Source organism: Aspergillus puulaauensis, chromosome 1, assembly GCF_016861865.1.
Source record: "Aspergillus puulaauensis MK2 DNA, chromosome 1, nearly complete sequence".
In the NCBI taxonomy this organism is placed as follows: domain Eukaryota; kingdom Fungi; phylum Ascomycota; class Eurotiomycetes; order Eurotiales; family Aspergillaceae; genus Aspergillus; species Aspergillus puulaauensis.
The window spans coordinates 1,876,332-1,899,776 of NC_054857.1; the positions used below are offsets into that span (position 1 = coordinate 1,876,332).

Sequence of the window (23,445 nt, forward strand, 5' to 3'; positions counted from 1 at the left end):
TGTAGTCATCGTTTGTCGACGGTGTCTATATGGGTATTCTTTTTAAGATTTGTTGATTGCTTTTATCTGAAAAGTTGCGCCGGGGAGCTCAGTGGTTTCAGCCTGAACCGTTGCATATATGCCCAGGTTTGACAATGCACCACGAATGACACCACAAGGAAACCATAAATACTATGGTCTGATTAGATGACAGTTGCTCAACATGGAAAATGTAAACTTCTGTGGGTTGTCTTACCGCCTGCGCCATTGATACGGCCTCACTTCTGATGGACATGCTCATTCTCGCGAAAGGGCGAAAGGAGTTGTCCGTCAAGACATATACACCCTGGGAGCAAGGTTTCACGGTCAATCCCAGCTATATATATATATCTATATTGACAGGGTACTCACGCGATGGTTCGTCTTTAGATTATCAATTTGTTTCTTGAACAATGTCATCCATAAATCCTTGCAAAGGAACTTGATGACGTCTAGATTATCCGTGAAACGCGGTCGATCTCGGGAGAATCTATCATAATACATAAAAGGTACATTAGCATGCGGAAGTTTAGATATAGAAGTTCGGTATCAGCAGTGGTTTCCGCGTCTCCCGCCCAGGGCGAGCGCATCAAAGAAACTATCCAACGTTGGAGGGAGATGCGGAACGTAATGACATTTCGTACCTTTCCGCAAGTCCTTGCCCAACCCTATAGCCTAGTGACTCGAGGCGGAAAAACGCCGTTTCATTCGTTTCCTCATCATCGAGTAATCTATCTTCCGCCGCGAGATCTTTGGCTATTCGCTCAGCCATTGGCACTAACTCAATGAGCAAGAAATCTAGACATGATGCATTGAGGAGCCTGGCTCGGGAGTCGGAATTATTGGGGGGTGTACTGGACGCATCGAACGACATAATTGCGGGCGGCTTAATTGGGAGTCGGCGTGGAGGAGCTGTTGACCGACTTAAGCGGAGGGCGGTGAGATAGACTAGGATCTGTCGAGATTAGGGGAGTTTTTTGAATGGAAGCTCATGAGGGAAGGTGCGTCTTTTCCTGAGAAGCTCGTTCATGTGGCTTGCGGAGCAGCAATGTGTAAGTTTGGAGAAACTCGGAGCCGCCCAGCCCCGCAGTCTGCTATGTATAACTCGCAGACTACAGTGTGAACATCCTTCTGGGCCATAGTTGTACAAGTTTTACATTGATTTTTTTGTTTTAATCTCCACCATGGTTTTAGAATAATGTAACTAAAGTAGTTGAAGGACCTGGACTCACGATGCGCGTGATATTGGTCGTTGAAATATCGAATCTACACCGTGCCCAACTCCCAAAGTGTCCTTCAAAATAATGTAATCACCGAAATCGAATCTCACCATAACACCGGTAAATATGCGCTGTTAAATGAGTCGTGCATTGCACGGTCATCTGTCTTGGTCGGCTAGTTGTCAGTCCGACGCAAACGTCGGGAGAGAATAGGGGCTCCTATATGAATTTCGAGAATCCTGTCGAGGTAACGGCCGAGGCATATTGACGGCTTGTCTCTTAGATGGCCTTACTGGGGAATCGTAACCATCGTCGTCGCTCCCCGTAAGATCGATTACGGGAGCTGGTCGTTTATTAGTCGACCATGTGGAGGACTGTTCTCGGGGTTGGGAGGGTGTCTGTTGTAATAGGCCCAAGACAGGGGGGAGTTCCTGCTTTACTGGTGTGACCCCAGGCTCTCTTATCTCGATTAAGTCGTCATCATCCGTCGCAGGCGTAACGCTGCCAGGTCCTGCCGTACCCTCTTCTTCCCCAGGATTTGACCATTGGCCATCTGGTTCTATAATGACCTGCTCAACGTCCAGCGGTGTTGAGTGGAGTATATCGTCAACGTATCTATACAATTAGCGGAGGTCTCCGGTACGAAATAGTAATAAAAAGCTTACTGGTCAACGTTTAGGGACTCGTAGCTCGTTGCCTTTGCGCAAACCGGACACGTCCATGTTGGCGCTTGTTCTTGTAGTTGGAGAAATGAGGATGCGTCAAAACACTGGTTATGCGTGCATAACACAGAGCGGCAAGGCACCTCTATTCTCTGAGTAGAGAGGGGACATTTCAATGACATAACAGTCGACGTTGCAACAATATCCGCATCTTCGGCCTTACTTTTCACTGTTTTTAGATTAGATATTGTTGTTGCGGTTTGACGGTATGCCTACTTTCTTGGAGCACTTGCTCCTTTGTGATTGTCTTCCTTCGCTTCAGCTTACTCACAAGCTCTTCAATTGGTGTGCACTCAACCAGGTTGGCAAGAATAAAAAACCTCTAATGAACAATTAGTGAGAGTGGCTATATCATTTCTACATTCTCTCGCAAAGAAAAGGGAAGTTAAAATTTTCTTACCTTGTGAGTCAAAGCATAAGTCATCACAACATGATTTGTATATCCCGCCTTTTTTCGAATATAATTTGTTATATCCGCCGGTCTTGTTGTACCCGGTTTATTCTTAAGACCCCTAAGATTAGCTTTCACCTCATCGAGATTCGCTTTAAGTTCAACTTGATGAGGGAACGTGATATCCGATTTCGTAAACTGGTTGAGACCAGTGTCTGCAGCACAAAACACCATAACTCGTAGCTTAGAATCTGCTAGTAATCTGGAAGCTATATCTGTGTCGAGAAGAATCTTGAGCTCTACGCTGTCCCTGGTGTGTTCACGTGCTGTTTTGAACGATTAGATGACACCAGTAGCAGAAGAGTGGCAGTTCCCGGAGGGGGTTTACCTTTGCATTCTACAGTCGGTGTGAGTTGCTTAATTACCCTATAAAATGGACTGTCCTTGAAGTTTAGGGGCCCTAAAAGATCATGAGAAACTACACCCAATAATGTAGCATAAAGTCGTACCGGATGCAGACCCTTGCGAGGACATAGGCATGCCTATAGGTGATGGCCTGTGATGCGAATGTAGTACTTGGTTGGTTGGAGATTGTTGATAGTGGTGCCCTGCCACTGGTGGTGGTACCGACGGAGATTGAGGTAATGAACGGTGTGCAGTAGCATATATGAACTTTCTGAGGCTATCATAGCTTTCCAGATGGCCTGATTGGGAGAGTTGCTCAAGATCTGGCTCGTGTTTAAGAAAATCCGTCAGCACAGGATTGGATTGCTTTCATAAAGGGAAAGATGTACCAACAGTTGATGATTCGCATTTGAAGTGAGGCTTTGACACCCGATACCGCTAACCCCTCAACTCTCAATATATCTTTTAATTGCGCATTTGTTAGGGTCTTGATCAAAGCGATCACACTCTGGAGCTCAGAGGCCTTGCCGGATGCCATGGTGGAGACGGGTTGTCAAGGGTAGGTGTTAATGGCTGGATATATGAGAGCTCAGGGAATCTTGAGAACGGCAGTTCAAAAGGGAAAGAGTCTTTTGACTGGATCCATTAAGAGACATCTCAGTTCCTGGCTTTGTATTTCTTAGGGTGTGGTATCAAAGACCTATACGCAAGGACCCAAAAAGAAAGGCGCTGCGATCTCACTTGCCAGTCCAACAAATCACCTTTGCGACGAGCTGAGGGTGCGGAGGTGAGAGGCGGTTCCGATCGGATGACATAAGACTGGACAGTGTCCACTGCCTGCAGTCAGTTAGCGGTTGGAGAGTGGAAATGGAAAACTTTTTCCAAACATCCAATTTTGGCGGCAACACCTTACCTCCAAATATTACCGCAATTTTCCCCTTTGTATCACCTCACGGAACTCCTTTTTCCCTCCCAGAATATCGCCTGGTGTATATCGAAAATGGCAAAAAGTGTTCGTGCAAGTGTACAAAAGCGCAATAAAGCAAAGCTCCGCTCTACTGTCTTTGGGCCTGCTGTGGATGCCCGGACAGAAAGATTATCCGCAAAGTTGCAAGAGCTTGCCTCTCAGCCTAAACCTAGCGATCAAAGTAAGTCGAAGACCAATATGCAGACCAAAGAGATGGGTTTGCGACCCGATTTCTTTTGTTGTAGGCAAGTTTTAACAACACTCTGGCTAACAACATTTAGATTCGCAGGGTGAAAACACTAAGGCGGATTTACCAACAAGCAATGAAGGTAAACTAAAACCAGGCTAGTTATATTTGTGTGTATCGATGCTCATACATACTCCTATTCCAGCAATGGATATCGATTCCTTGAAAACCACCAGCGGTGGTGATCGATCGCAACGGCGGGGACGGATCCAGAAGCGGCAGAGGAACAATCGCTCATCCATCGTCTTCAAACCACATCCATCAAAGACCAAGAAAACACAAAGAAAAAGTAAATCGTGATCCTCCATCTTTCACCGTGTGATCTACAAAACTGCATTTTGCCCTATTATCCCAGTCTCGTGACTACATACGCTGCGGCTAGGTAATGCAAGAAGAAAAAAGGGCCCTTGCCACGTTCAAACTTGGTTTCAAGCTTCATTCTCCCGAATAATTGCCAGCAATAAAGCTTTAAAGGGCTTGAGGTTTCGAACAACTAATCGAAGTCTGATTCTACCACCGCGGTCGCTGCATCAGGACCGAATCTGACACCTAAGTACGTCCCAACAAGCGGGAGACGAGACTTTTGATTATATCTTGAAGAGACAAATATATGCACTGGAGGTTTTACGGCGTGGCTACATCACTTTCATGGTATCAAATATTATTTCCAATATTAAGTAGAGAACTCATTGCCTGAATACGGCCTTGAGTAACCTAGGTACAAAACGGACTTCGTCGTTATCGATAAGCACGAACTCTTCCGAATGTAATAGGCGGTGAAACCTACCCCCTTTAGTAATACCCCATCCATCGCGCAGCACTATAGAAATAGTACTCCGTAGACCCTGCCTAACCAATGGATTCCGGTTGAAGATGGTACCATAAGAACCTCGCGGTTTGTGTATGTTTTACTGCTCACAATTGTTTAAATTCCAGCAGGCCATGACCAAAAACGCGGCTGTACCAGCAAATGGCCTGGTATTCGTGGCCAATGTTCTCATTCCTATTGCCATTTTGGTCTTCTCTTTTGGATTCTTTCCATATAAGCCTCTGATTCCTGGTCTGGCCACATTCGGAGAGCCTAATAATGCTCCGCCAAAGGTCTTTGATAAGGTTATCTTCATGGTGGTTGATGCGCTGCGGAGGTAGGCACACATCCCTGGACCAAGTATTGCGGCTGAGAAACAAAGCGATTTCGTTTATTCGAACAATTCCGGGTTTCTATTTACTCAAAGGTCTGCGACATTCCCAGTAGATTACGTTGAACACTCCCTGATCTGCCAGATAGTCTTATTCGGTCCGGTTCCGCAATTCCCTTTACAGCTTATGCAGGGTCACCAACGGTTACGATGCCTCGCCTAAAAGCTATAACAACAGGATCCGTTCCCTCTTTTCTTGACGTTATCCTCAACATCGCTGAGTCTGATACGTCGTCGACACTTGCATATCAAGATACGTGGCTTGCTCAAATCAGGGCAAAAGGAGGGCAACTGACGATGTACGGAGACGATACTTGGCTAAAGCTGTTCCCTGGGATGTTTAGCAGATCGGACGGGACAACAAGCTTCTTCGTGTCGGTATGCTTCGCTCCCGCATTGTTGTAGCAGCAGATGTCTCCAAGATAACTAACCATTTTCAAGGACTTTACTGAAGTAGATACGAATGTGACTCGTCATATACCTGATGAACTTGTTCGAAATGATTGGTCGGCTCTAATAATGCATTACTTGGGCTTAGATCATATAGGGCATAAATCTGGACCGCAAAGGTAATGTGAATCAACAAATCTTATTTTGGCTCTATCATGACCATCATCTAGTTCATACATGATACCAAAGCAGCATGAAATGGACTCGATAGTCACGCAAGTATACAGGGCGATAGAGCAGGAGGAACATCTGCAATCAACCCTGTTTATATTATGTGGTGACCATGGGATGAACGATGCTGGGAATCACGGTGGCTCTTCCGCAGGCGAAACCTCACCTGCGCTGCTCTTTATTTCGCCCAAGCTCCAAGCCTTGAATATCAGTAGAAAAAGCCCTGTGGATGTGGCTAATGATCTCCAGTACTATCGTCATGTAGACCAAACTGATATTACTCCGACTCTTTCTGGTCTTCTTGGACTGCCAATTCCGTTAAACAGCCTTGGCGTATTTATTCCCGAGTTTCTTGCGATGTGGCATCTTGGTAAGTGACATTTTATTGTTTCACTGTACCCTTTCCAACTAACGTACTGGCGCTTGAAATCGAAAATCACAGGTTCTCAGAGAATACAGTTGCTCATTGAAAATTCCAGACAACTGCTAGGCACACTGAAAGAAACATTTCCGTCCTACGGGTTTGAAGACGGTACAATACCGGCGGCTACTTGTTCCTCTGATCTGCATGATGGCCTGGAAAGAGTCTATTGTGCATGGGCAAAAGCACAGACATTATTACATAAAAACACTGTACCTGATGCAGGTGATATTCAAACGGAGGTTGAATCGGCTCTATTGCACTTCCTTGGGACATCCCAGGAAGTGATGAGCGGTGCCTCTAGCAACTATGGTCTAGGATACCTTTCTCTAGGTATATGTATCGCCGGTTTCGCTGCCTTGCTCTCCCTACCTGCAACGTATAGAGTCCTATCAAAATACCGACACCCCGGCTTGTTTCTGGTGGCAAGTGTTCTACTTTACGGTGCGATGATGTTTGCAAGTAGTTATGTGGAGGAAGAGCAACAGTTTTGGTACTGGACATTTACCGGATGGGTTTTCTACCTACATGCTAGATCCTTTCGGTTTGAACGAGTTACTCCTGGCATCCAAAACGACCAAGCATCCCGAGTTATAGCGAATGTGGTTACCACGGTGAGGTATATTGTCTTAGGAGCCTCTCATAGACTCATGAGACGCTGGAATCAGACTGGCCAAAAATTTGCCGCAGAGCCTGACATCGCACGGGTATACTTTCCAGGCCATCAGAGTAGCCTTTGGATATTGGTGGGTTTGACATATGCTGGTGTCTATTTACAACTAATGAACGGTTTCTCTCCATCCTGGATGTCACGTCTCCTCTGCCTCAGCGTGACCGCCACAAGCTTCATGTTCAAGTTGGTTTTTGCGGAGTCGGAGTCGCCCGAGCTTCTCAATGAAACCGTCTTTGGGGACATCGCGACCTTACTCAGGGGAATGTCGTTAGTCATATATGCGCGAATTGCGATGGCTGGGATTGCTATTCTTCTGTTGTCGACGGCCTTTGCCAAAACCAATGGAAAACTGCGCAGAAACATAGGCAAGTAATGGGACCAAAGACTTTTTTCACGGATGTACTAATGGAAATAGCATCGTCAGGCATTGTGGCCCATGAAGCTCTAACGCTTTTCCTCTTAACCCAGTCAAGGGTAACAAATATTCCGATTTTCTTAATTCTCAGACTACAACTCAAAGTTTTGGCATCGATGAACCTAACATCGGTTGAAATCACCATGACGGCCTTGCTTATGCAATATCTCACTTTTTTCGCCTTTGGTGGTTCGAATGCTATCTCTTCTGTTGACCTTTCCAATGCATACAATGGTATTGGCGATTACAACATCATCTTAGTCGGTATCCTGACATACGTGGGCAATTGGGCCGGTCCAATATGGTGGGTGTCGGCTACTAAGCTTCTAAGAGAAGGCCAAACTTGGGACGAAAGGCAGACTCACATATGTCTTTTGACTTTCCACGCGGCTACAACACTGATATCTGTTATGGCCGCCTGTACAGCGTTGAGGACCCATCTTTTTATTTGGACTGTTTTTTCGCCGAAATATCTATACACAATTTCTTGGGCGATTATCCACCACTTCGCGGTGAACCTATTGAGTGAAATTTCTCAACTTTTTCCCGCCATTACATAGCTATTAGTCAAGACATCACTCCACAAGAACTTCTCTTCATGATATATGTACATACGTTTTAAATATAAGTCTTAAGAGGCATTATCCGTTGCATATCACCATGTCTGTCCATAACCAGACACTACTGGACAAACAAGGGCCTAGCCTGTTTATAATCATAACAGTCCGTTAAAAATGTCGTCGATCGCATTTTTCTTCCTCTTTTTCTTTTTCCCTGAGTCCGAAGCCCTAGCAACGCTAGCCTCTCTCAAAGTGGTAACCATGGTGGTTTCCAAAACCGGTACCGGTGTTTGTTGTGTCTTAGAACTTTCAAAAGCATCCATTCTCTCTCTAGCTCGTGACAGAGCTTCCCCTATATCCTCCTGTTTCCTTGGGCCCCCCATATAGCGTAAAGGATCATCCTCATGGTTAATGCCTCTCCGCGGACGCGATTTTAGTGCTTTGTCAACCCCTGTCACCTTCGAGAGGTCAGAAAGAGTAGCAAAAAGCGCGGTGCCCAGTGTTGAAAACTGAATATCTGCTACGACTACCGAGAAGGCCCTGAGGATTAAAAGTTAAAGGGTTGCTTCGAGACTGATTCTGGAGCGGTCAAACTTACACGTAACATCGCGGTACAATGTAATCTGCCAAATATCGTTTACAGGTCTCAACGGAGGGCTGAGTATTCTCTTTGTTGCTTGGGCCCAAAGTCAGGGCAAGGTTCCATACAGATCGCTTCAGGATAGAAAGCCATTTCCACCATTTTGCCTTGCCATGCTGGTTTCTGTTGCGATGGAATATTAGGTGGAGCATGGAATGGATGCGGAAAAGTTCGGTTTTCTCCATATAATGCCGTCTTATCGGGCAGTCAGAAGAACGCACGCTCTAGGTCACCATGCAGGTAAGTTTGAAGGGCCCACTGAAGAAAGAATTCGCTCTTCGAATTTGGAATCCAAGACGTCCGGGAGAGTGGAATTAAGGTTGAGACCGGCCACCGCAGGTTTCCATTTGGGTTTCCATTGCCCCACAAAACTTCGAGGCGCTCGATAACTCGGGCCGACGCCGCAGGCTGACTTTCTTGGCAACTTAGTAGTTAAGGCCTGGCAAATTTAGCATCAATCGGGACCTTTCCAGTCTGATCCGTCTTCAAAACAATCTAGAGGTGATAAATTATCAACATGGCCAGCTACTCTCCATTGGCCCTTTCCATTATTCCTCGTTATCGTTATTTGTAGATGTGTACTAAAAAGCCCCACAATTGACTTCCAAACGGAGATGAAACCCAACATTTAGACTCAAACCGAGACACCACAGCCAAGCCAACCTGGGCATAGAATGGCCTTCTCTCATTGATTAAAGGAGGAATGTTGGAAGCCCCCAAGCCCACAATGTACATGGAATAAGGAGAACACGTGCACGAAATGAGAGGTGTGAAACCACACTAAAAAAAAGAGAGAGGAAGAAAAACAAATACAATACATGAAAGAAGATATCAACACCGGGGAAATACTCTTGTACACAAACAGCCAGTTCTTTGCTTAGGCGGGAGTGTTTTCTGGTTTCAGAGACGAAACTAAGATGTCTTGGGGCCTTGGTCAGAGATATCCGAATCATACCACATTTTCATCCCAGGGTAGGTGCAAGGAGCGCTTTTCAAACCGTTACCAACTGCACCTAGGGGGCGCCGAGGAGCGAGAGTCCGAACATATACTATTTCACGCTCCGCAGCAGTTGTTCCACGGTCGAATTGGGAACGACGGCGACGTTGCTCGTCTCGATACTGCTGTCCAACTCGTGGGGCAAACAGACCTGACGGATTAGGTTCACTTAATTAGGACTAAATAAGGATTATCGATATCACTAACCAACATGTTCCGCGTTCTCGATACTACGGCGCATCTTCGAAGGGTTATCTGGGCCAGGAAAGCGATCCTCCCTCCCCGCAAGAGGCCCAGGGCCGGTATGAAAGATCTGGCCAGATGAGCGCCCGGTTAATTTACGGATACCTTTCGTGGAAGGGGAAAGGTGGAAATCGGTACCTTGGGGCGAAATGACGGGTGCTCAAGCATCACGGAACTATTGCGGAACTTTTGTACAAGGCAATCCTTGCCCTGAATGGCTGCTCAGACATTAGATCATGAACCCATAGTTAGGATCTGGGGGGCGCGGACTTGCGTATGAGACCTCTGCAACTTTATCACTGTTAAAACAGTTCCTGAACGCAATGTTAAAATCATTACGTACTGGGCTTTGTGGATGGACCTACCAGGTACGCCCTGCTCGTGCTTTAACAAACTTCAAATATTGTAAGTTTATGGCCAAAGATATTTTGATTTCAATGAGTCACGAGGAACTAACATCGATTATATCGATTGGCTGAAGGAGGGTTAGCCGCATGATACTCGTAATGGATGGTATTTCTCACATCCTCGAAGTTGATGAAAGCATAGCCAACACTAGAACAGAAGCATCAGTAAAGGAGCAAAGCGCGGCATGCAGATATTTCCAACATACTTGCAATTATTTGCAAAATCTATTCAGAAACGGTCAATCGGCATCCAGCGTATCCCGAAACAGCAGCCTGGACCTACCAATACGCAAATACATGAAGTCATATTTTCCGGCGCTTGTCTCATCGACAATAGCTTTAAGCATGGCCTTGTAAAATTAGGGTTTGATATCCATCACGGTCTTGCAGTAATTTCACGAGTCATACCTGATCAATCTTGTTGGGGATGTTCCGCAGCATGATCTATCATTCAAGTCTCAGTACAGTTGATGTTAATTGGTGCAAGTGATGGTACGTACGGTGGTGCGCACATCTAAACCGAGGCGAATGCGCTCGACATCTACCGCATTCTGGTTGCTCAGGCGTATATCGGGGTAGCGAGTAATTTCGCGGCGAGGAGACGGCAAAATCCTTTCGCCTGCTCGAGTCATCCAATCCATCAATCCAGCATGTTCACCTGGGGGTATTGTTGAGCGACCTGTAGGGCTTAGTTCCATGTAAGGAGCATGATTGTGCTGGGGTGAAGTCCACGATGCATCTTCTTGATGAGGAGCATCAAGGCAGGACACGCTCCCTTTCATGGAGCACGGGCTGTGGGGAGACGGATGCGTTTCACTCTCCACATCAGGCCTAAATAGCGAAACCTCAACGACACAATCCTTCAACGAAAATTCATTAGCGCTCATTTTACTAGCGTGATAAACTTTTACGACTTACGTCCACGGAGGTGCCGTTGAGTGTTGTCATAACATTTTCGGCATCACGGATGTTGAAATACTCTATGTGAAACTCGGCAATGTTTTCCTGGCCAGAAGGTGACGCAGTAAAGGTCTTGATATCCCCGAAAGTCATGGCAAGTGTCTCTAACGATCGAGCCACTGTACGTTGATTTAACCTCGGGTTGCGGCTGTCGTAATAAACAGTGGCGAGCAGCTGGCCCTCGTAATCCGACGTCTGGGAAAGAAGGGCTGGGTCTAGATGTTGTACGTACTCTTTGGGAGTGAGAGAAAAGACTCGCCATTCTGGCCGGAGGAGGCGAACCTTTTCAATTGCCTTCTTAGTTTCACGGCAATCGGTGAAGGAAACATATACCTTGCCCATGGAGCTTAGCTCGGAAAGTATAGGACCTCTGAGGGATGTGAATTCACGACGCTTTTCAACGGTTACTCTGTGTTTCGACGGTGTTCAGTAGGGGTGGGGTTTCATAAGGCCACTCACATTGAAAAATCCAGCAAGTGACATATACGTTAGGTTATTTGGAACATTCTCTATAAGTAAAGCCCGAAGAGGTCCTTCTGGCTCATACTTGCTCCGGGTCGGACTGAGGGAGATGTAGTCCCTATGAATTCTATCGCTTCCAATGGCTCCATAAGCTGACACAGGCCGTTCGAGACGGCTATTTGGTAGGGCTTCAGCCGCACCAGGGTCGACATCAGAACTGGCCGCGAGGAGGCAGATTTCACTTGAGGATAGGTCTTTGGTCTTCAAATGAACTCGGTTGGCGCCCACAACATCAGCCACTCCGATTGGTGTGAAGCTTGCAGCTGTTGGAGAGAGCTGTGGCCGGTTGGGCACGTTATTTGGGACAAGAAACGGATCTGAAGAAGCTCTATAACCTATCAGTGAGAGTCTGAATATCAGCTCTCGCTTACTTACGTCGAGAAGAACTGCTTGAAGCCAGTCCAATCATCGAATGGACCCCAGGCACTCGAATCGGAAAATGCTTTGGATCGCACATCTTCTGGCGAGAATGCAGTGAGTTTCGTGTCTGGTGACCCATTGGGAGAAGCCACCCCATCAGTGGAACTAGGGCTGCTCAACCCGCGAGGAGAGTTAGTCCCTCTCATGTCGAAAAATAGGGCCAGATAACTTTTCTAGAAGCCTGGGCGTATCTAAAGCAGATATCGTACGTGATTAGGGCTGCTAGATAGCAAAATATAATAGACAACTGTGTTAGTCTGTTGGGTGAAAACAGATGTGAATGCAGAGTTCAATGGGTACTGTATGGGATGTTACCTAGGTTAAACACAAGCTTGCTAGCTTATTCACTCCTTCACACACAGTAGTAAAATGCTCGAAGGGGGTTAGTTCCTGGGGTATTGCCTTGCAGAGCAAACAGTCACTATCGAGGGAAATAGGCGTGCTCCAATGTGCTCATAATATGCACAGGCATGATATGTTTGTTGTCAGTTGGTCAGGGTATTGAAATCTCGGCCTTAATATAGAGCCGGGTCGTTCTCTCGGTACTTAGCTATACAATGTAGTTTTTCTTCTGAAGAGATACAAGGGATGTGAGTTACGCATACCCGTATATATACTCCGGCCATGTTTTAGCCAAATAGAAGATGCCCAGCTGCAATTGGACTATTTAAATGTGAAGGGGGGTAGGGGGGAAGGTTATTGTGGGTTGTCTTGATATATATTTTTTTGGTCTAGTTCCCCTCTGATACGCAGGCCATGTTCTGCAGCATCCAGCGAGTTGGCCTATTCGAGAGGTGGGGGAGAATGATTTGACTTGTAAGAGTAGTCCGCTCGAGCCCCAAAGGGGCCGGAGAAGCGGAGAAAATCTCCAAAATTACAGGACGAGCTGAGCACCTTCCGAAAGGCACAGTTTTTATCGCCTGTTCATAATGGAAAAAAAAATGTGGACTCCCAAGATTGAGAGCGACAGCAACTTCATTTGTAGTATACATACGGAAGTAGTACGTAGTACGTACTTATTCGAGCCGTCCAACCGATACCGGTCAACCCTGTTATCGGAGTGGGCGATAGAGTGACACCTACATGTTCTTGGCACTGACAAGCTCAACACCAACCCTCTCTGATGGACCCCCTTGAGTACGTATTATGGTTTATTGTGCGCCCCCAAAGACTTCCGAACCATATAGGATGTGCTAAGGCCACCTCTACGCGGACTGCTACTCGTGTTCATTTGAGCAGTCTTAAGTTCTAAATCACTTTATTAATTCCCGATTGCTCCTATCAATCCGGACAAATATCCCTCGGCAACATGCCGTCCATGGTCCCGTCACGAAGTGAGTCTTCATACGTACTCAACCAGGTCAGGACCCCTTATTACGTGTTTTCTTATCAATAAATTAACGCGGTGCGGGTTGCAGATAATTATATCCCCTTCGGATACCGATTATCTAGATCAATTGATCCCTTCAATCAAAGAGTATAGCGTCGGCAATAAGACATCTGAGTTATTACGCTCCCTCTCTAAATTTTCTAGCGATAAAGAAGCGGAAATTGAGACCATATGCAATACAAACCATCAGGAATTTGTCTCTTCCGTCAACCAGCTTCTCCACATTAGGGAAGGTACTGTCAGTTTAACGGCTGAGATATTGGATCTCAACCAATCAATCCAGGCAAGTACGGAAAAATTAGCCGAACACAAGAAGGCATTGGTAGAATCACGGCGTCACCGTCAGAACATCGATGAGACATCCCGTGCGATTCAAGATTGCCTCGAAGTTCTTCGTCTTGCCAACCAGGTTCATGATCTTCTAGCAAAGAAGAATCATTATGCCGCACTTCGCGCTCTAGAGGAGCTTCAGAATGTTCATCTAAAGGGTGTCACACAGTTTCAAATAGCTGATATGATTCAACGTTCCGTTCCGGCGACCCAAAGAGCCATAGCTGAAGCCGTGATGTCGGATTTGAATACCTGGCTGTACCGGATACGAGAAATGTCACAGTACCTCGGGGAGATAGCCTTGTATCATACAGACTTGCGGAAGACAAGGCAAAAGGAGCGTGCCGCGAAAATGCCATATCTTGAGCATTTTAAGCTGAATTCAGCAATTGAGTTGGTCTGCGACGAGCACGAAGAATATGATCTTCTCCAAAATGAGGAGCTGCAAGTTGATTTTACTCCGCTTTTTGAATGTCTACACATCCACCAGTCTTTAGGTCAGATGGAAAAGTTCCGGATCGAATATGCGAACACCCGTCGTCGACAAAAAGAACTCCTTATACCAGCTTCCATCACATTAGTAGATGATGATGGGGCTAGCTTGCATAATCTCTTAGAGGAAATGGCAGGCTTCGCAATTGTTGAGCGCTCTACCATGAAAAAAGTTCCGGACATGCGATATCCAGTTGATGTGAAATCTCCTCCTTCCACTGTACAAATAGCAATGCACAGCTAACGGGCGAAATTAGGTTGATGAGCTATGGGACTCATTGTGCCAGACTGCCGTGGGTCTGATATCAAAGGCCCTGCACGAAGTTGACAATGCTGAGAGTCTTTTGAAAATAAAGAATCTCATCGCATTGTTCATGCAGACAATGAATGTATGACTCTTATCATGGTATCTATCATGGCCTTTACTAAACTCAAGGCCACAGACCTGGGACTTTGCCGTGGAAGCTTTCGATAGCCTACTCTTGACCTTGTTCAGGAAATACGCCGAGCTGCTTAAAAGACGGTTTAGTGATGACTTTCAAGAGGTGACCATTTTAACCAGCTCCAGGGCCCGCTCTATCTATTCCCAGTACTAATATTGCACAGATCGTATCCACGGATGACTACATGCCCATGCCGATACAAACGCCCGAAGAATTCGATAAGGTACTCAATGTTAGCTGGTATACCCCTAGCGAGCCACATGAGCCGGCGTACGTTGTCACCCACACCATTTATGGCTCTGTTACGCCACAGGTTATACTGAGCTCAGTTATTTTAGTTTCCCGTGTGTCCTTCCATTCTCACAGATGTACCCATTGTGCTGCATCGATATACGAAATTTCCTCAACCAATTCTACTTCTTTGCCAACGACGATTTTTCGAATCCTGATACCATTGATGAGACGTTGAAAAATGTAAGGATGCGATACAAGTAGAGGCAAGGTTGGGGCGTTTCTAACTTTATTAGGCACTGGACGAACTTCTTTCTACTAAAGTCTGCGACACACTCGTTGAGCGCCTCAGCTCCCAGTATCTGGGACAAATCGTGCAGATACTTATCAATTTGGAACACTTCGAACACGCATGCCATGAGCTTGAGTTGTTGCTTGCTGCTGCTAGATCACAGAGCTCGTCTAGCGACCCAATAGCCTTGAAAGCGACAGGGAAATTCCGAGATAACAAAAAGCGGGCAGAGAAACGCATATTTGAGGTTGTGAATTCTAAGATTGATGATCTCATTGAAACTGCAGAGTACGACTGGATGACTACTGTGGCCCCTACAGAACCAAGCAACTACATGCAAACTCTCACCCGTTTTCTCTCTAACATTATGAATTCAACCCTCCTTGGGCTTCCCAAAGAGATCAAAGAACTGATTTATTTCGATGCACTAAGCCACGCATCAACTATGATTTTAGTAAGTTTTTGTGTATTCCACATGTTTCGGTGGACGTAGCTGATTATCGTGGAGGCCCTTCCATTAACCCCAGAAGTGAAGCGAATCAATCCCAATGGGGTCATGGCTCTTGCAAAAGACGTCGAATATTTATATCAATTCGTCGATAGTCTCAACAATCCGATCCTTAGAGAAAACTTGGATGAGCTACAGCAGACAGTGCAACTGATGCAAGCAGATAACGCAGACGAGTTTTACGATATTTCCATGAGAAACAAGAAGTACGGACGCGTAGATGCGATCAACGGCCCGACTTTGTTGGAGAAGTAGGTGGTAAACCCGAGAAGAGTTTGAATATATACTGACTATCGAAGACTTACACACACAGTACAAAGCCCGGCCAAGATGGATAAATTCTCGACTCTTTCTTCAAGATTCGGAAAGAAATCATAGACGCTTGCCTTGCGGATTCTAGTACCTGTATAAGGGGGAAAAATTTGGAATCACCAATTCCTTGATATCCGTCCTCGCGTACTTCAAACTATAATTGGCCTTATAAATACTCCCAGTGAAATATAATGCCCTTTCCTGCTAGTGGCAAGAGACCCTAACATCATAGAAACAATAAAAAATGGGTATGTTCCAATAGACTCGATAATCCAGAGCAGCACATCTGGTAAAGTTTACCGTCAAGTGCCATGGTTCAACGCTTCGGTGTATGAGACACACTGTAATTTAATGCACCGCAACGAGGAGCTGCCCCGTCGCAGGCGGTATCTGTAAATTACAGACATTCTCACTGTGATAAGGAATGACCAAATTAGCTTTCTAAAACCAGATCGGGCAGGGGCCGTGATACGTGGAAAAATGAGGTATAAACTGAGAAGAACTGCATACCTGCTGTGGGGGTAGATGAGGATAAGGAGTATACATTCCTTCAAACATCTGAGTTTGAGGTTGCGCATACGCCGCGGTTGGATCGGACTGCACAGCACCTCCATACATTGCCTGTTGCCTGTATTCCTGGTCCTGGAGCTGGTGCTGGCCCAGGGCCCCATAATCCGGCGGTGCCATATGATGGGGGTGGTGCTGAACACCATGCTGAGCCGGTGGCAACTGACCCGCAGGGGTAGGCCCTGCAGCTGCAGTTGGAGCACCTGCTGCCTGGCTTGAGCGCTTTGCATGTGCCGAGGCTTCCTCGCGGGGAACAATATCGATGAGGAAATCAAACATGTCTGACTTGGACAAAGCGGCGGCAATGTCCGATCTCTGTAATGTCCTTCGTTTGTTATCCTCAGCATGAATCCATGCCCGCATGGTCAGCTCGGTAATGAAAACGTCACAACCTTTGGCAAATAAGATTGGAGCCTCTGCAGATATCATTTTGACTTCTGGATCAGCCTTCATAACCTTTTTTATCCGGGCTAGCGGTAGTTGGTGGATTTTATAGTCATGGTTATCGGATTCAAGGTGGTTGATTACGTGTTGCCAGTACGTCGTCAAAATATCACGGGCGGTTCCTTGTAAGCCCTGGTTTACCTGATGGAGAGCAGAGTACAGTTAGCGATGATGTTATAAAAGGCACAATCATACCCACATTTGCCCATGTGCCAGTATAGAGCTCAGCAACTGGAGCATATCCCTGCGCAGCAAGCTATAGATAATGCGAAGTCAGTTGATCGTGTGGAACCATGTCTGTTTAAGGTTGGGTTATTACCGCCGCACTGGCACCTAAGAAAATGTATATCAGAACTATAATGGCTCATGCAGATGGCAAATTCCAAAGGGGTTCGATGGTAAAGAGATCATTACCGTAGTGTCCACCATTTCTTGTGTCGTACAGGGGCTGCTGCCGGCCTTGCTGTTGCCCAGAACTTTGCTGTGTTTGTTCCATGGTTTTGGCAAGTCTATAATAGAGATGCTGGATGAAGAGCCTGATTAATAGGATAATGTGGAGGTGTTGGGCAGTAGGGGTCAAGACGCGATGCGATGTAATTGATGAGGCCAACTGCTGTTGTAGCAATCTAGGTAAAGAAGGTCTTTGGTATCAGCACGTGAAACAATACACAGTTGTTTGTTTATGCTGCCACTAATGATAATATTTTTGAACAACACAATCAGGTAAGGTTTGGGCACGCAATTGATTGAATTATCAAATAAGGCGCCCGGGGAGCATTGAAGAGTCAGCAACTCGGTGTCACAAAAGCGCGCCAAGAACGATGGGAGCCTGTCTCCAAGTCAAGTGACCTTTGCGACCTCAATGCAATTGAGGGGTCATCAACAATTCATATACACCAAGTATATTATACACTATGTAAATAGATATCGATTTATTCGTACAAATACGGTACAAACATCGGATACCATAACGACTTTTGAGATTATTTTAATTTACGTTGCCACGAGAATGGACATCTACAATGTAATTCGAAGCTCATAAACCACGTATAACAACTGCAGCACTATTTATATGCTCAAATATTAAACACCTAAAGTCTTGATATTCTGACCAGTTAATTATCAGCATGTCTGCGTTAGGTAAGCCCTGTCATTTTGCAGATTGAAATATTTATTAATACTATTGCCAGCGATGATAATCCCGTGAGGCCATGAAAGGCCCAGACCTGCGATAGGTTATTTCAGGGCCGTTTACGGTGGATATCTTCGATCATACTACGATTCTCGATTGGGTCATATTGGGTATTGAGAGCTGCCGGTTGACAATGGCTTCGAGCACTTGACTGTCGTGTACTCAAACTAGGCACCTAGGTATAAGATCATCGAGCGGTATTGAATACCGACGCAGTGAACTACAAATGCCCTTGCCTACTACACCGTACATACTATTAAAACGCCCCTAATTGACCTTAACCATGGTGGTGAAGTCTGATGTGAGAACCCAAAGGGAAGCCAGTTGGAACTGGTAGCCTATGAAATACTCCGTACTACGTGGGTACTTTGATGATTTGATCGGGCTTAGAGAGGTTGCACCGTGGACCTATCCGAAGGCGGTGTTGGAAAGTCCGAGCCCCACAACAGAAATTTCTTGAGACACAAGCTTCCTTTTTAAATCACCTCCAATCCCCCCTTGGTTTCTCGCTTTCTTTATATTTTCTTCTCTATCAGCCATGAACTCGTCACCTAACCGGGACACTGTACAATACCACAATGGAGCTCACTTGACAGATGAGAGCATTCAACAGCTCCTTGCTCAGGCGGAGCGACGTCTCCGCAAGAATACAGAAACAGTGAATGACTCGATCACAGCCCATCAGTCCGAGCAGAGTATTCCAAAGTATGTACTATACTCCCATGGATGGTGGAACTAGCCATCATGGTTACCAGGGACTAATATTTTCGCACTATAGTATCCCCAAGTTATCTACCGGGTCATCTTTGAAACCTTACGTCCGGCAACATAATGACCTTGCGGTTATTGATACTGCACGAGTAATCAAACCCATAACTAACAATGACCGCCAATTACTGGCCAGTGAACAAGCAGCATGGAAGTCAAAAAAGGTATGCACACAAGACTCTTTTATATGTTTATATTTTATTCTTATTTTGATTTTATTTTGATTTTATTTTATTTTTTTGCGCCGTTGATTGCTATGAGGAAAACTCAACCATCGCGTAAGCGCTTGATACAGTCTCTACAGCCCGTATTGGGCTGCGCTGTTGCAATGAGAGCACTCTTGTTTCATAGTTACTCTGAGCATCGTGTTTATTAGCATTCTTATTCATCGTCGGCTATCAGTTAACCGCTTGCTAATAATGATGTGTTCCAGGATAAACCAACCGCGGGTAGTAACTGGTATGATCTTCCGAAGACGGAATTGACGCCTGAATTGAAAAGAGATTTACAACTTCTACGGATGCGTTCTATATTGGATACCAAACGGCATTACAAGAAAGAAAATAGCAAGGCCCAAGCGCCAAAGTACTCGCAAGTAGGAACTATCATCGAAGGCCCAACCGAATTCTTCAGTGGCCGCATTGCCAAACGAGACCGCAAGAGGACTTTTGTCGAGGAGGCCCTGGTTCTGGAAAAGGAAAACAAGCGCTTTGAGACTAGGTATAATGACGTGCAGGGCAAAAAAAGAAGCGGCAAGAAAGCCTTCTACAAGAATTTACGAGCCAAGAGGAATTCTGGTGGAAAGAACTGACACTGATGAATTTCGGCCGGAAATTGTCGGCTTCATCAAGCCTGAATCCACAACAGCCACCGGATAATCATTCAAATAAACGACGGAAGATTTTTAGCAAGTTCGCAGACACAACCCCATAATTGCCTGGGCGACGCTGGCATGTTGAAACCGCAACTTCTGGTTCTATCACTTAGTTGTGATACCATTTGACTCAAGGGTTAATGAAAATGTCCGAGACAACATGGACGACGAGTCTCTGAAGAATGATTTCAGTATCAATCCGGTATATCAGGCGGTTTTCGGCACTCACTTGCATATCCTGAGCTGCAGACCGGCCAGCTTCGAGCACTTCCTCGTGGTTAGCTTTTCCTTCCTGCAGTATAGTGTCTAGCTCTTTCACATCCCTCTCTTGGATGAGATGGTCATCCCCGCGAGGGACAGGTGACAGGACGGCGTTATTTGTTACCAAACTAAAAGCTATGATACGGATACCGCAGTGTCTTGCAACGACAATTTCCGGGACTGTCGACATTCCCACAACATCTGCCCCGAGCTGGCGAAGCATTCGGCACTCCGCCCTGGTCTCATAACTGGGATTCCGAGTTAAAACGGACCTCAAAGCTATTCCGAGCGCTGTAGCTTACCTAGGTCCGCCAACGAAAGCATAGACGCCTTCATGCAATCTCCGATTACTTTTCTTTGGTCCCGCAACTGCTTGCCATGCTTTATGTACCTGGCGACGCAGGTCTAGATCATAAGCGTCTGATAGAGGTGGAAACCGAGGGCCGAATTCTTCGCAATTAGGTCCTCGCAGAGGATGGGTACCCGCCAAACCAGCGAGAAAAATGTGCTTTGCGTATTTGTCAGTGCAAACCACCGTAGTCTTGATGCGAGCGAACGTTTTGACTTACGTCGTTTAGTAGTACAATGTCACCTACAACATAATCTGGGTTAAGTCCCCCAGCAGCATTTGTTACTATGTGCACAAGTTTGTTAGTAAGGCCCTAAAAATGCCTAGTTCAGACTCCAAACAGAAGGGGTTGGATAGCTCACAAACAACTGTGTCAACCCCCAGCAACTTGAAAACACGAATAGGGAACGTCACTTGTTCTATGGAATGACCCTCATAGTAGCTAAGGAATGATGGGATTTAGCGGTTACTTCGCTTCCGTTCTTATCAGGAGATCCTCACTGGGCGCGGCCAACCATCAAAACGGCCGGGACTTTATTGTCGAGTAGTCCAAACACAAGCTTACCAGCATGTCCAGGGACTTCGTTCGTTAGTGGGAGGTGTGCCAGTGAAAAGGGGCTGCGAAGCAATTTTCAACTGACCGGTCAAACGAGGGAAGTGAGGAATATCAGAATAATCAATTTCTACTCGTTGTGCACTATCAATAGTGTTTGCAAGTCCGCCTAATCCAGAGCCACAAACAATAGCTACACGGGGACTTTGCAATATGCTCGGTAAATTTTTCTTTATGAAACTGTATGCTTCATCCGTCTTCTCGAGGTTTGAAAGATATGCAGGCTGCTCCATGTGATTTGGCATCTTTCGCTTTGCTGGTACTGACCGTGATGCGTGGTTTATGAGGCACAAATAAGGTAACTCTTGATCAGTGGGACAGAAACCTTTGCACAAAATACTTAACTGGAGCGAAATGAACTTGTGTTTATTCAATTGAACAAAATGAACAATTTGCTAATTAGGTTACCGGCTGCCCGGGGCAGTAGGTAGTAGGTGGTAGTTATTTGGTCACGAGGGGTTGATTAGTAAGGTGAAACCTCAAGAACAAGGGACCTGGAAACAACTAGGTCAACGGAAGCAACAAACTGAACAGGCGCCTATAAACCTCTCTTGTGCGAGCTTTCATTTCTTCATCTGAAAAAAGGCAAAGCAAAGCAAAAACAGGGTAATATGTCACGGCTATCACCCCACAATATTTTATTGCGTGCAGGCAGGCCCTTGCAGGTACAGTCTTTGGGATTCTATATCATACAGGAATTTACATTGATATTATCGACCAGTTTTTTGTGGGATCGCGAGCTCCTCTTAGCACGTCTGGCCAGTTAGGCAATGTCAAAGATCCCCAATCTCCTGCAACAAAGTCAGATGGAACAGAAGAAATGTTAGTCTTTCCTCTTATTTGCTGTCCCTTCGTTTGTTAACGGGTATACAGGTCAACACAACCTCGACAGCCCTTCGATTCGCCAGTCAAGGAATGGTTCGCTTCCCAATCTATCTTTGGTCTCGTGCCGGGAACATACGAAGGATTTTTCTGACATGTGATGACGGTAGGGGAGAACGTCTAAGTGATATCAACCGCAATGCGCGACTACCGAGAAGCGTACAAGCGCTATACCTACGGCCGCTCCGGAGAAAGGCCGAATACGGCCTTCCGGTTTGCGACCTTCAGTTAAGATCGTACAGCGTGCGGAACCTCGAATTTTTCACAGATTTTGCTATTCGAGCTGCCTATTACTTGAAACTCCCGGTCTCTGGTCCTGTCCCCCTACCCAAAATTACCGAGCGATGGACTTTCCCTCGGAGTAATTTTGTACACAAGAAGAGTCAGGAAAATTTTGAACGTATAACCCTTCGCCGGTTGATTCAGATTAAAGATGGGAATCCCCAAGTTGTCCAAGCTTGGCTTGCCTTTGTCCGAAAGCATGCATTCTATGGTGTCGGGATGAAGGCAAATGTTTGGGAGCATGAAAGTATCGGTAAGACACCAACCCCAATGTCACATGCTAGATTATGATATTCTAACATTGCCGATAAACAGAAATTGCGAGAAACATGGACCAAGCTCTTCCCGAGGTTGAAAAAAACCTCGAGCTTCATCTCTCACGGTTTGGCCGTCGTGAAGACAAAACATTCGAGGCAGGGGAATCGTTATCTGAGTTTTTGGGAAACGAGCGGTTATCTTTAAACAAGGGACCACTGGCTGCTTAGCAGCCGATAGGGTGCCCTTGTTGTATAAGTATTCTCTTATCGATGTTCTCTGTCGTCACTTAACTTTAACCAACTGTATATTACTCTGTATTTATAAGTAGTTACACCCTATAAAGCATAAAGTAAGCACCAGTACTCGTAGCAAGTACTATGTACCTGGTAAACAGTGCTTTTACAATGCATATGGTTCTTCTCTTCTTATGATTATTATTCTGGCTATAATAGATAAGAGCGTGATTCATCACCAGGTTGTAAAAGCAGTGCTAATTACTCTGTTCACTGCATACCTAGTATGGCTTCCAGTTGTTTTCCAATGACAGATTCACTGGTGTATTCCGGTCACGTATATTAAAACTATTATCAACCAGAGCGAGAGGTAGAACTGGCTTAGTCATGCTGATATTTATTACTTCGCTCCGATCCCTTTTAATTAATATCTAAAATATTTAATATATTAAATCTTTAGAGTAGCTATTCTGAATAACTTAATAAAAAAATAATCTATTATTAAAAAGCTATATAAATCCTCTAAATAGTTATTCTTTAGAGAATAAATCTTAATTTAATTTAATTTCTATTTTAGTAGTCTATTCTTATTAAATAATTCTTTATTAAATACATCATAGCTTATAATTATAAGCCTAATAAATCTTTAAAAATTAGATTAAAATACTTTATTACT

At 45.4% G+C, this 23,445-nt stretch overlaps 11 protein-coding genes across 11 annotated transcripts; 5 read left to right on the forward strand and 6 right to left on the reverse strand.

Annotated features, from left to right (window-relative positions):
• Positions 1-42: 42 nt before the first annotated feature.
• On the reverse strand, positions 43-892 carry TRS33 (trafficking protein particle complex subunit; the record flags this gene model as incomplete). The annotated part of the gene is made up of 4 exons (XM_041704695.1): positions 43-171; positions 236-325; positions 391-508; positions 663-892. 4 exons carry the CDS (start codon positions 890-892, stop codon positions 43-45), a joined length of 567 nt encoding a protein of 188 aa, XP_041550155.1.
• Positions 893-1,420: 528 nt separating this feature from the next.
• On the reverse strand, positions 1,421-3,294 carry SIZ1 (SUMO ligase siz1; the record flags this gene model as incomplete). Its single annotated transcript, XM_041704707.1, has 7 exons — positions 1,421-1,853; positions 1,904-2,129; positions 2,177-2,282; positions 2,361-2,677; positions 2,740-2,811; positions 2,861-3,079; positions 3,150-3,294. The coding sequence occupies 7 exons, from the start codon at positions 3,292-3,294 to the stop codon at positions 1,421-1,423; spliced, it is 1,518 nt and encodes a 505-aa protein (XP_041550156.1).
• Positions 3,295-3,756: 462 nt separating this feature from the next.
• On the forward strand, positions 3,757-4,270 carry APUU_10791S (DUF2423 domain-containing protein; the record flags this gene model as incomplete). The annotated part of the gene is made up of 3 exons (XM_041704718.1): positions 3,757-3,904; positions 4,005-4,052; positions 4,116-4,270. 3 exons carry the CDS (start codon positions 3,757-3,759, stop codon positions 4,268-4,270), a joined length of 351 nt encoding a protein of 116 aa, XP_041550157.1.
• A 603-nt stretch (positions 4,271-4,873) lies between these two features.
• On the forward strand, positions 4,874-7,859 carry las21 (mannose-ethanolamine phosphotransferase LAS21; the record flags this gene model as incomplete). Its single annotated transcript, XM_041704729.1, has 7 exons — positions 4,874-5,115; positions 5,161-5,205; positions 5,259-5,547; positions 5,611-5,738; positions 5,790-6,160; positions 6,233-7,249; positions 7,300-7,859. The coding sequence occupies 7 exons, from the start codon at positions 4,874-4,876 to the stop codon at positions 7,857-7,859; spliced, it is 2,652 nt and encodes an 883-aa protein (XP_041550158.1).
• A 155-nt stretch (positions 7,860-8,014) lies between these two features.
• Positions 8,015-8,684, reverse strand: APUU_10793A (uncharacterized protein; the record flags this gene model as incomplete). Its single annotated transcript, XM_041704740.1, has 2 exons — positions 8,015-8,399; positions 8,458-8,684. The coding sequence occupies 2 exons, from the start codon at positions 8,682-8,684 to the stop codon at positions 8,015-8,017; spliced, it is 612 nt and encodes a 203-aa protein (XP_041550159.1).
• Positions 8,685-9,411: 727 nt separating this feature from the next.
• Positions 9,412-12,194, reverse strand: APUU_10794A (putative meiosis protein MEI2; the record flags this gene model as incomplete). The annotated part of the gene is made up of 14 exons (XM_041704751.1): positions 9,412-9,647; positions 9,704-9,809; positions 9,878-9,957; positions 10,010-10,053; positions 10,105-10,133; positions 10,197-10,214; positions 10,264-10,294; positions 10,353-10,371; positions 10,430-10,496; positions 10,555-10,590; positions 10,647-11,006; positions 11,065-11,499; positions 11,566-11,956; positions 12,004-12,194. 14 exons carry the CDS (start codon positions 12,192-12,194, stop codon positions 9,412-9,414), a joined length of 2,043 nt encoding a protein of 680 aa, XP_041550160.1.
• A 1,163-nt stretch (positions 12,195-13,357) lies between these two features.
• Positions 13,358-16,112, forward strand: APUU_10795S (Rab GTPase-binding exocyst subunit SEC15; the record flags this gene model as incomplete). The annotated part of the gene is made up of 9 exons (XM_041704762.1): positions 13,358-13,408; positions 13,467-14,459; positions 14,518-14,649; positions 14,704-14,805; positions 14,867-14,973; positions 15,042-15,177; positions 15,231-15,680; positions 15,735-15,985; positions 16,034-16,112. The coding sequence occupies 9 exons, from the start codon at positions 13,358-13,360 to the stop codon at positions 16,110-16,112; spliced, it is 2,301 nt and encodes a 766-aa protein (XP_041550161.1).
• A 282-nt stretch (positions 16,113-16,394) lies between these two features.
• Positions 16,395-17,553, reverse strand: hapE (CCAAT-binding factor complex subunit HapE; the record flags this gene model as incomplete). Its single annotated transcript, XM_041704773.1, has 5 exons — positions 16,395-16,436; positions 16,557-17,198; positions 17,257-17,313; positions 17,377-17,390; positions 17,472-17,553. The coding sequence occupies 5 exons, from the start codon at positions 17,551-17,553 to the stop codon at positions 16,395-16,397; spliced, it is 837 nt and encodes a 278-aa protein (XP_041550162.1).
• A 1,234-nt stretch (positions 17,554-18,787) lies between these two features.
• APUU_10797S (Fcf2 domain-containing protein) lies at positions 18,788-19,828 on the forward strand (the record flags this gene model as incomplete). The annotated part of the gene is made up of 3 exons (XM_041704784.1): positions 18,788-18,954; positions 19,028-19,181; positions 19,451-19,828. 3 exons carry the CDS (start codon positions 18,788-18,790, stop codon positions 19,826-19,828), a joined length of 699 nt encoding a protein of 232 aa, XP_041550163.1.
• Positions 19,829-20,021: 193 nt separating this feature from the next.
• On the reverse strand, positions 20,022-21,359 carry APUU_10798A (purine-nucleoside phosphorylase; the record flags this gene model as incomplete). The annotated part of the gene is made up of 7 exons (XM_041704795.1): positions 20,022-20,066; positions 20,121-20,400; positions 20,455-20,660; positions 20,722-20,786; positions 20,864-20,943; positions 21,003-21,081; positions 21,143-21,359. The coding sequence occupies 7 exons, from the start codon at positions 21,357-21,359 to the stop codon at positions 20,022-20,024; spliced, it is 972 nt and encodes a 323-aa protein (XP_041550164.1).
• Positions 21,360-21,725: 366 nt separating this feature from the next.
• RSM10 (mitochondrial 37S ribosomal protein uS10m) lies at positions 21,726-22,763 on the forward strand (the record flags this gene model as incomplete). The annotated part of the gene is made up of 5 exons (XM_041704806.1): positions 21,726-21,779; positions 21,836-21,936; positions 21,988-22,032; positions 22,107-22,531; positions 22,594-22,763. The coding sequence occupies 5 exons, from the start codon at positions 21,726-21,728 to the stop codon at positions 22,761-22,763; spliced, it is 795 nt and encodes a 264-aa protein (XP_041550165.1).
• Between the last annotated feature and the right edge of the window lie 682 nt (positions 22,764-23,445).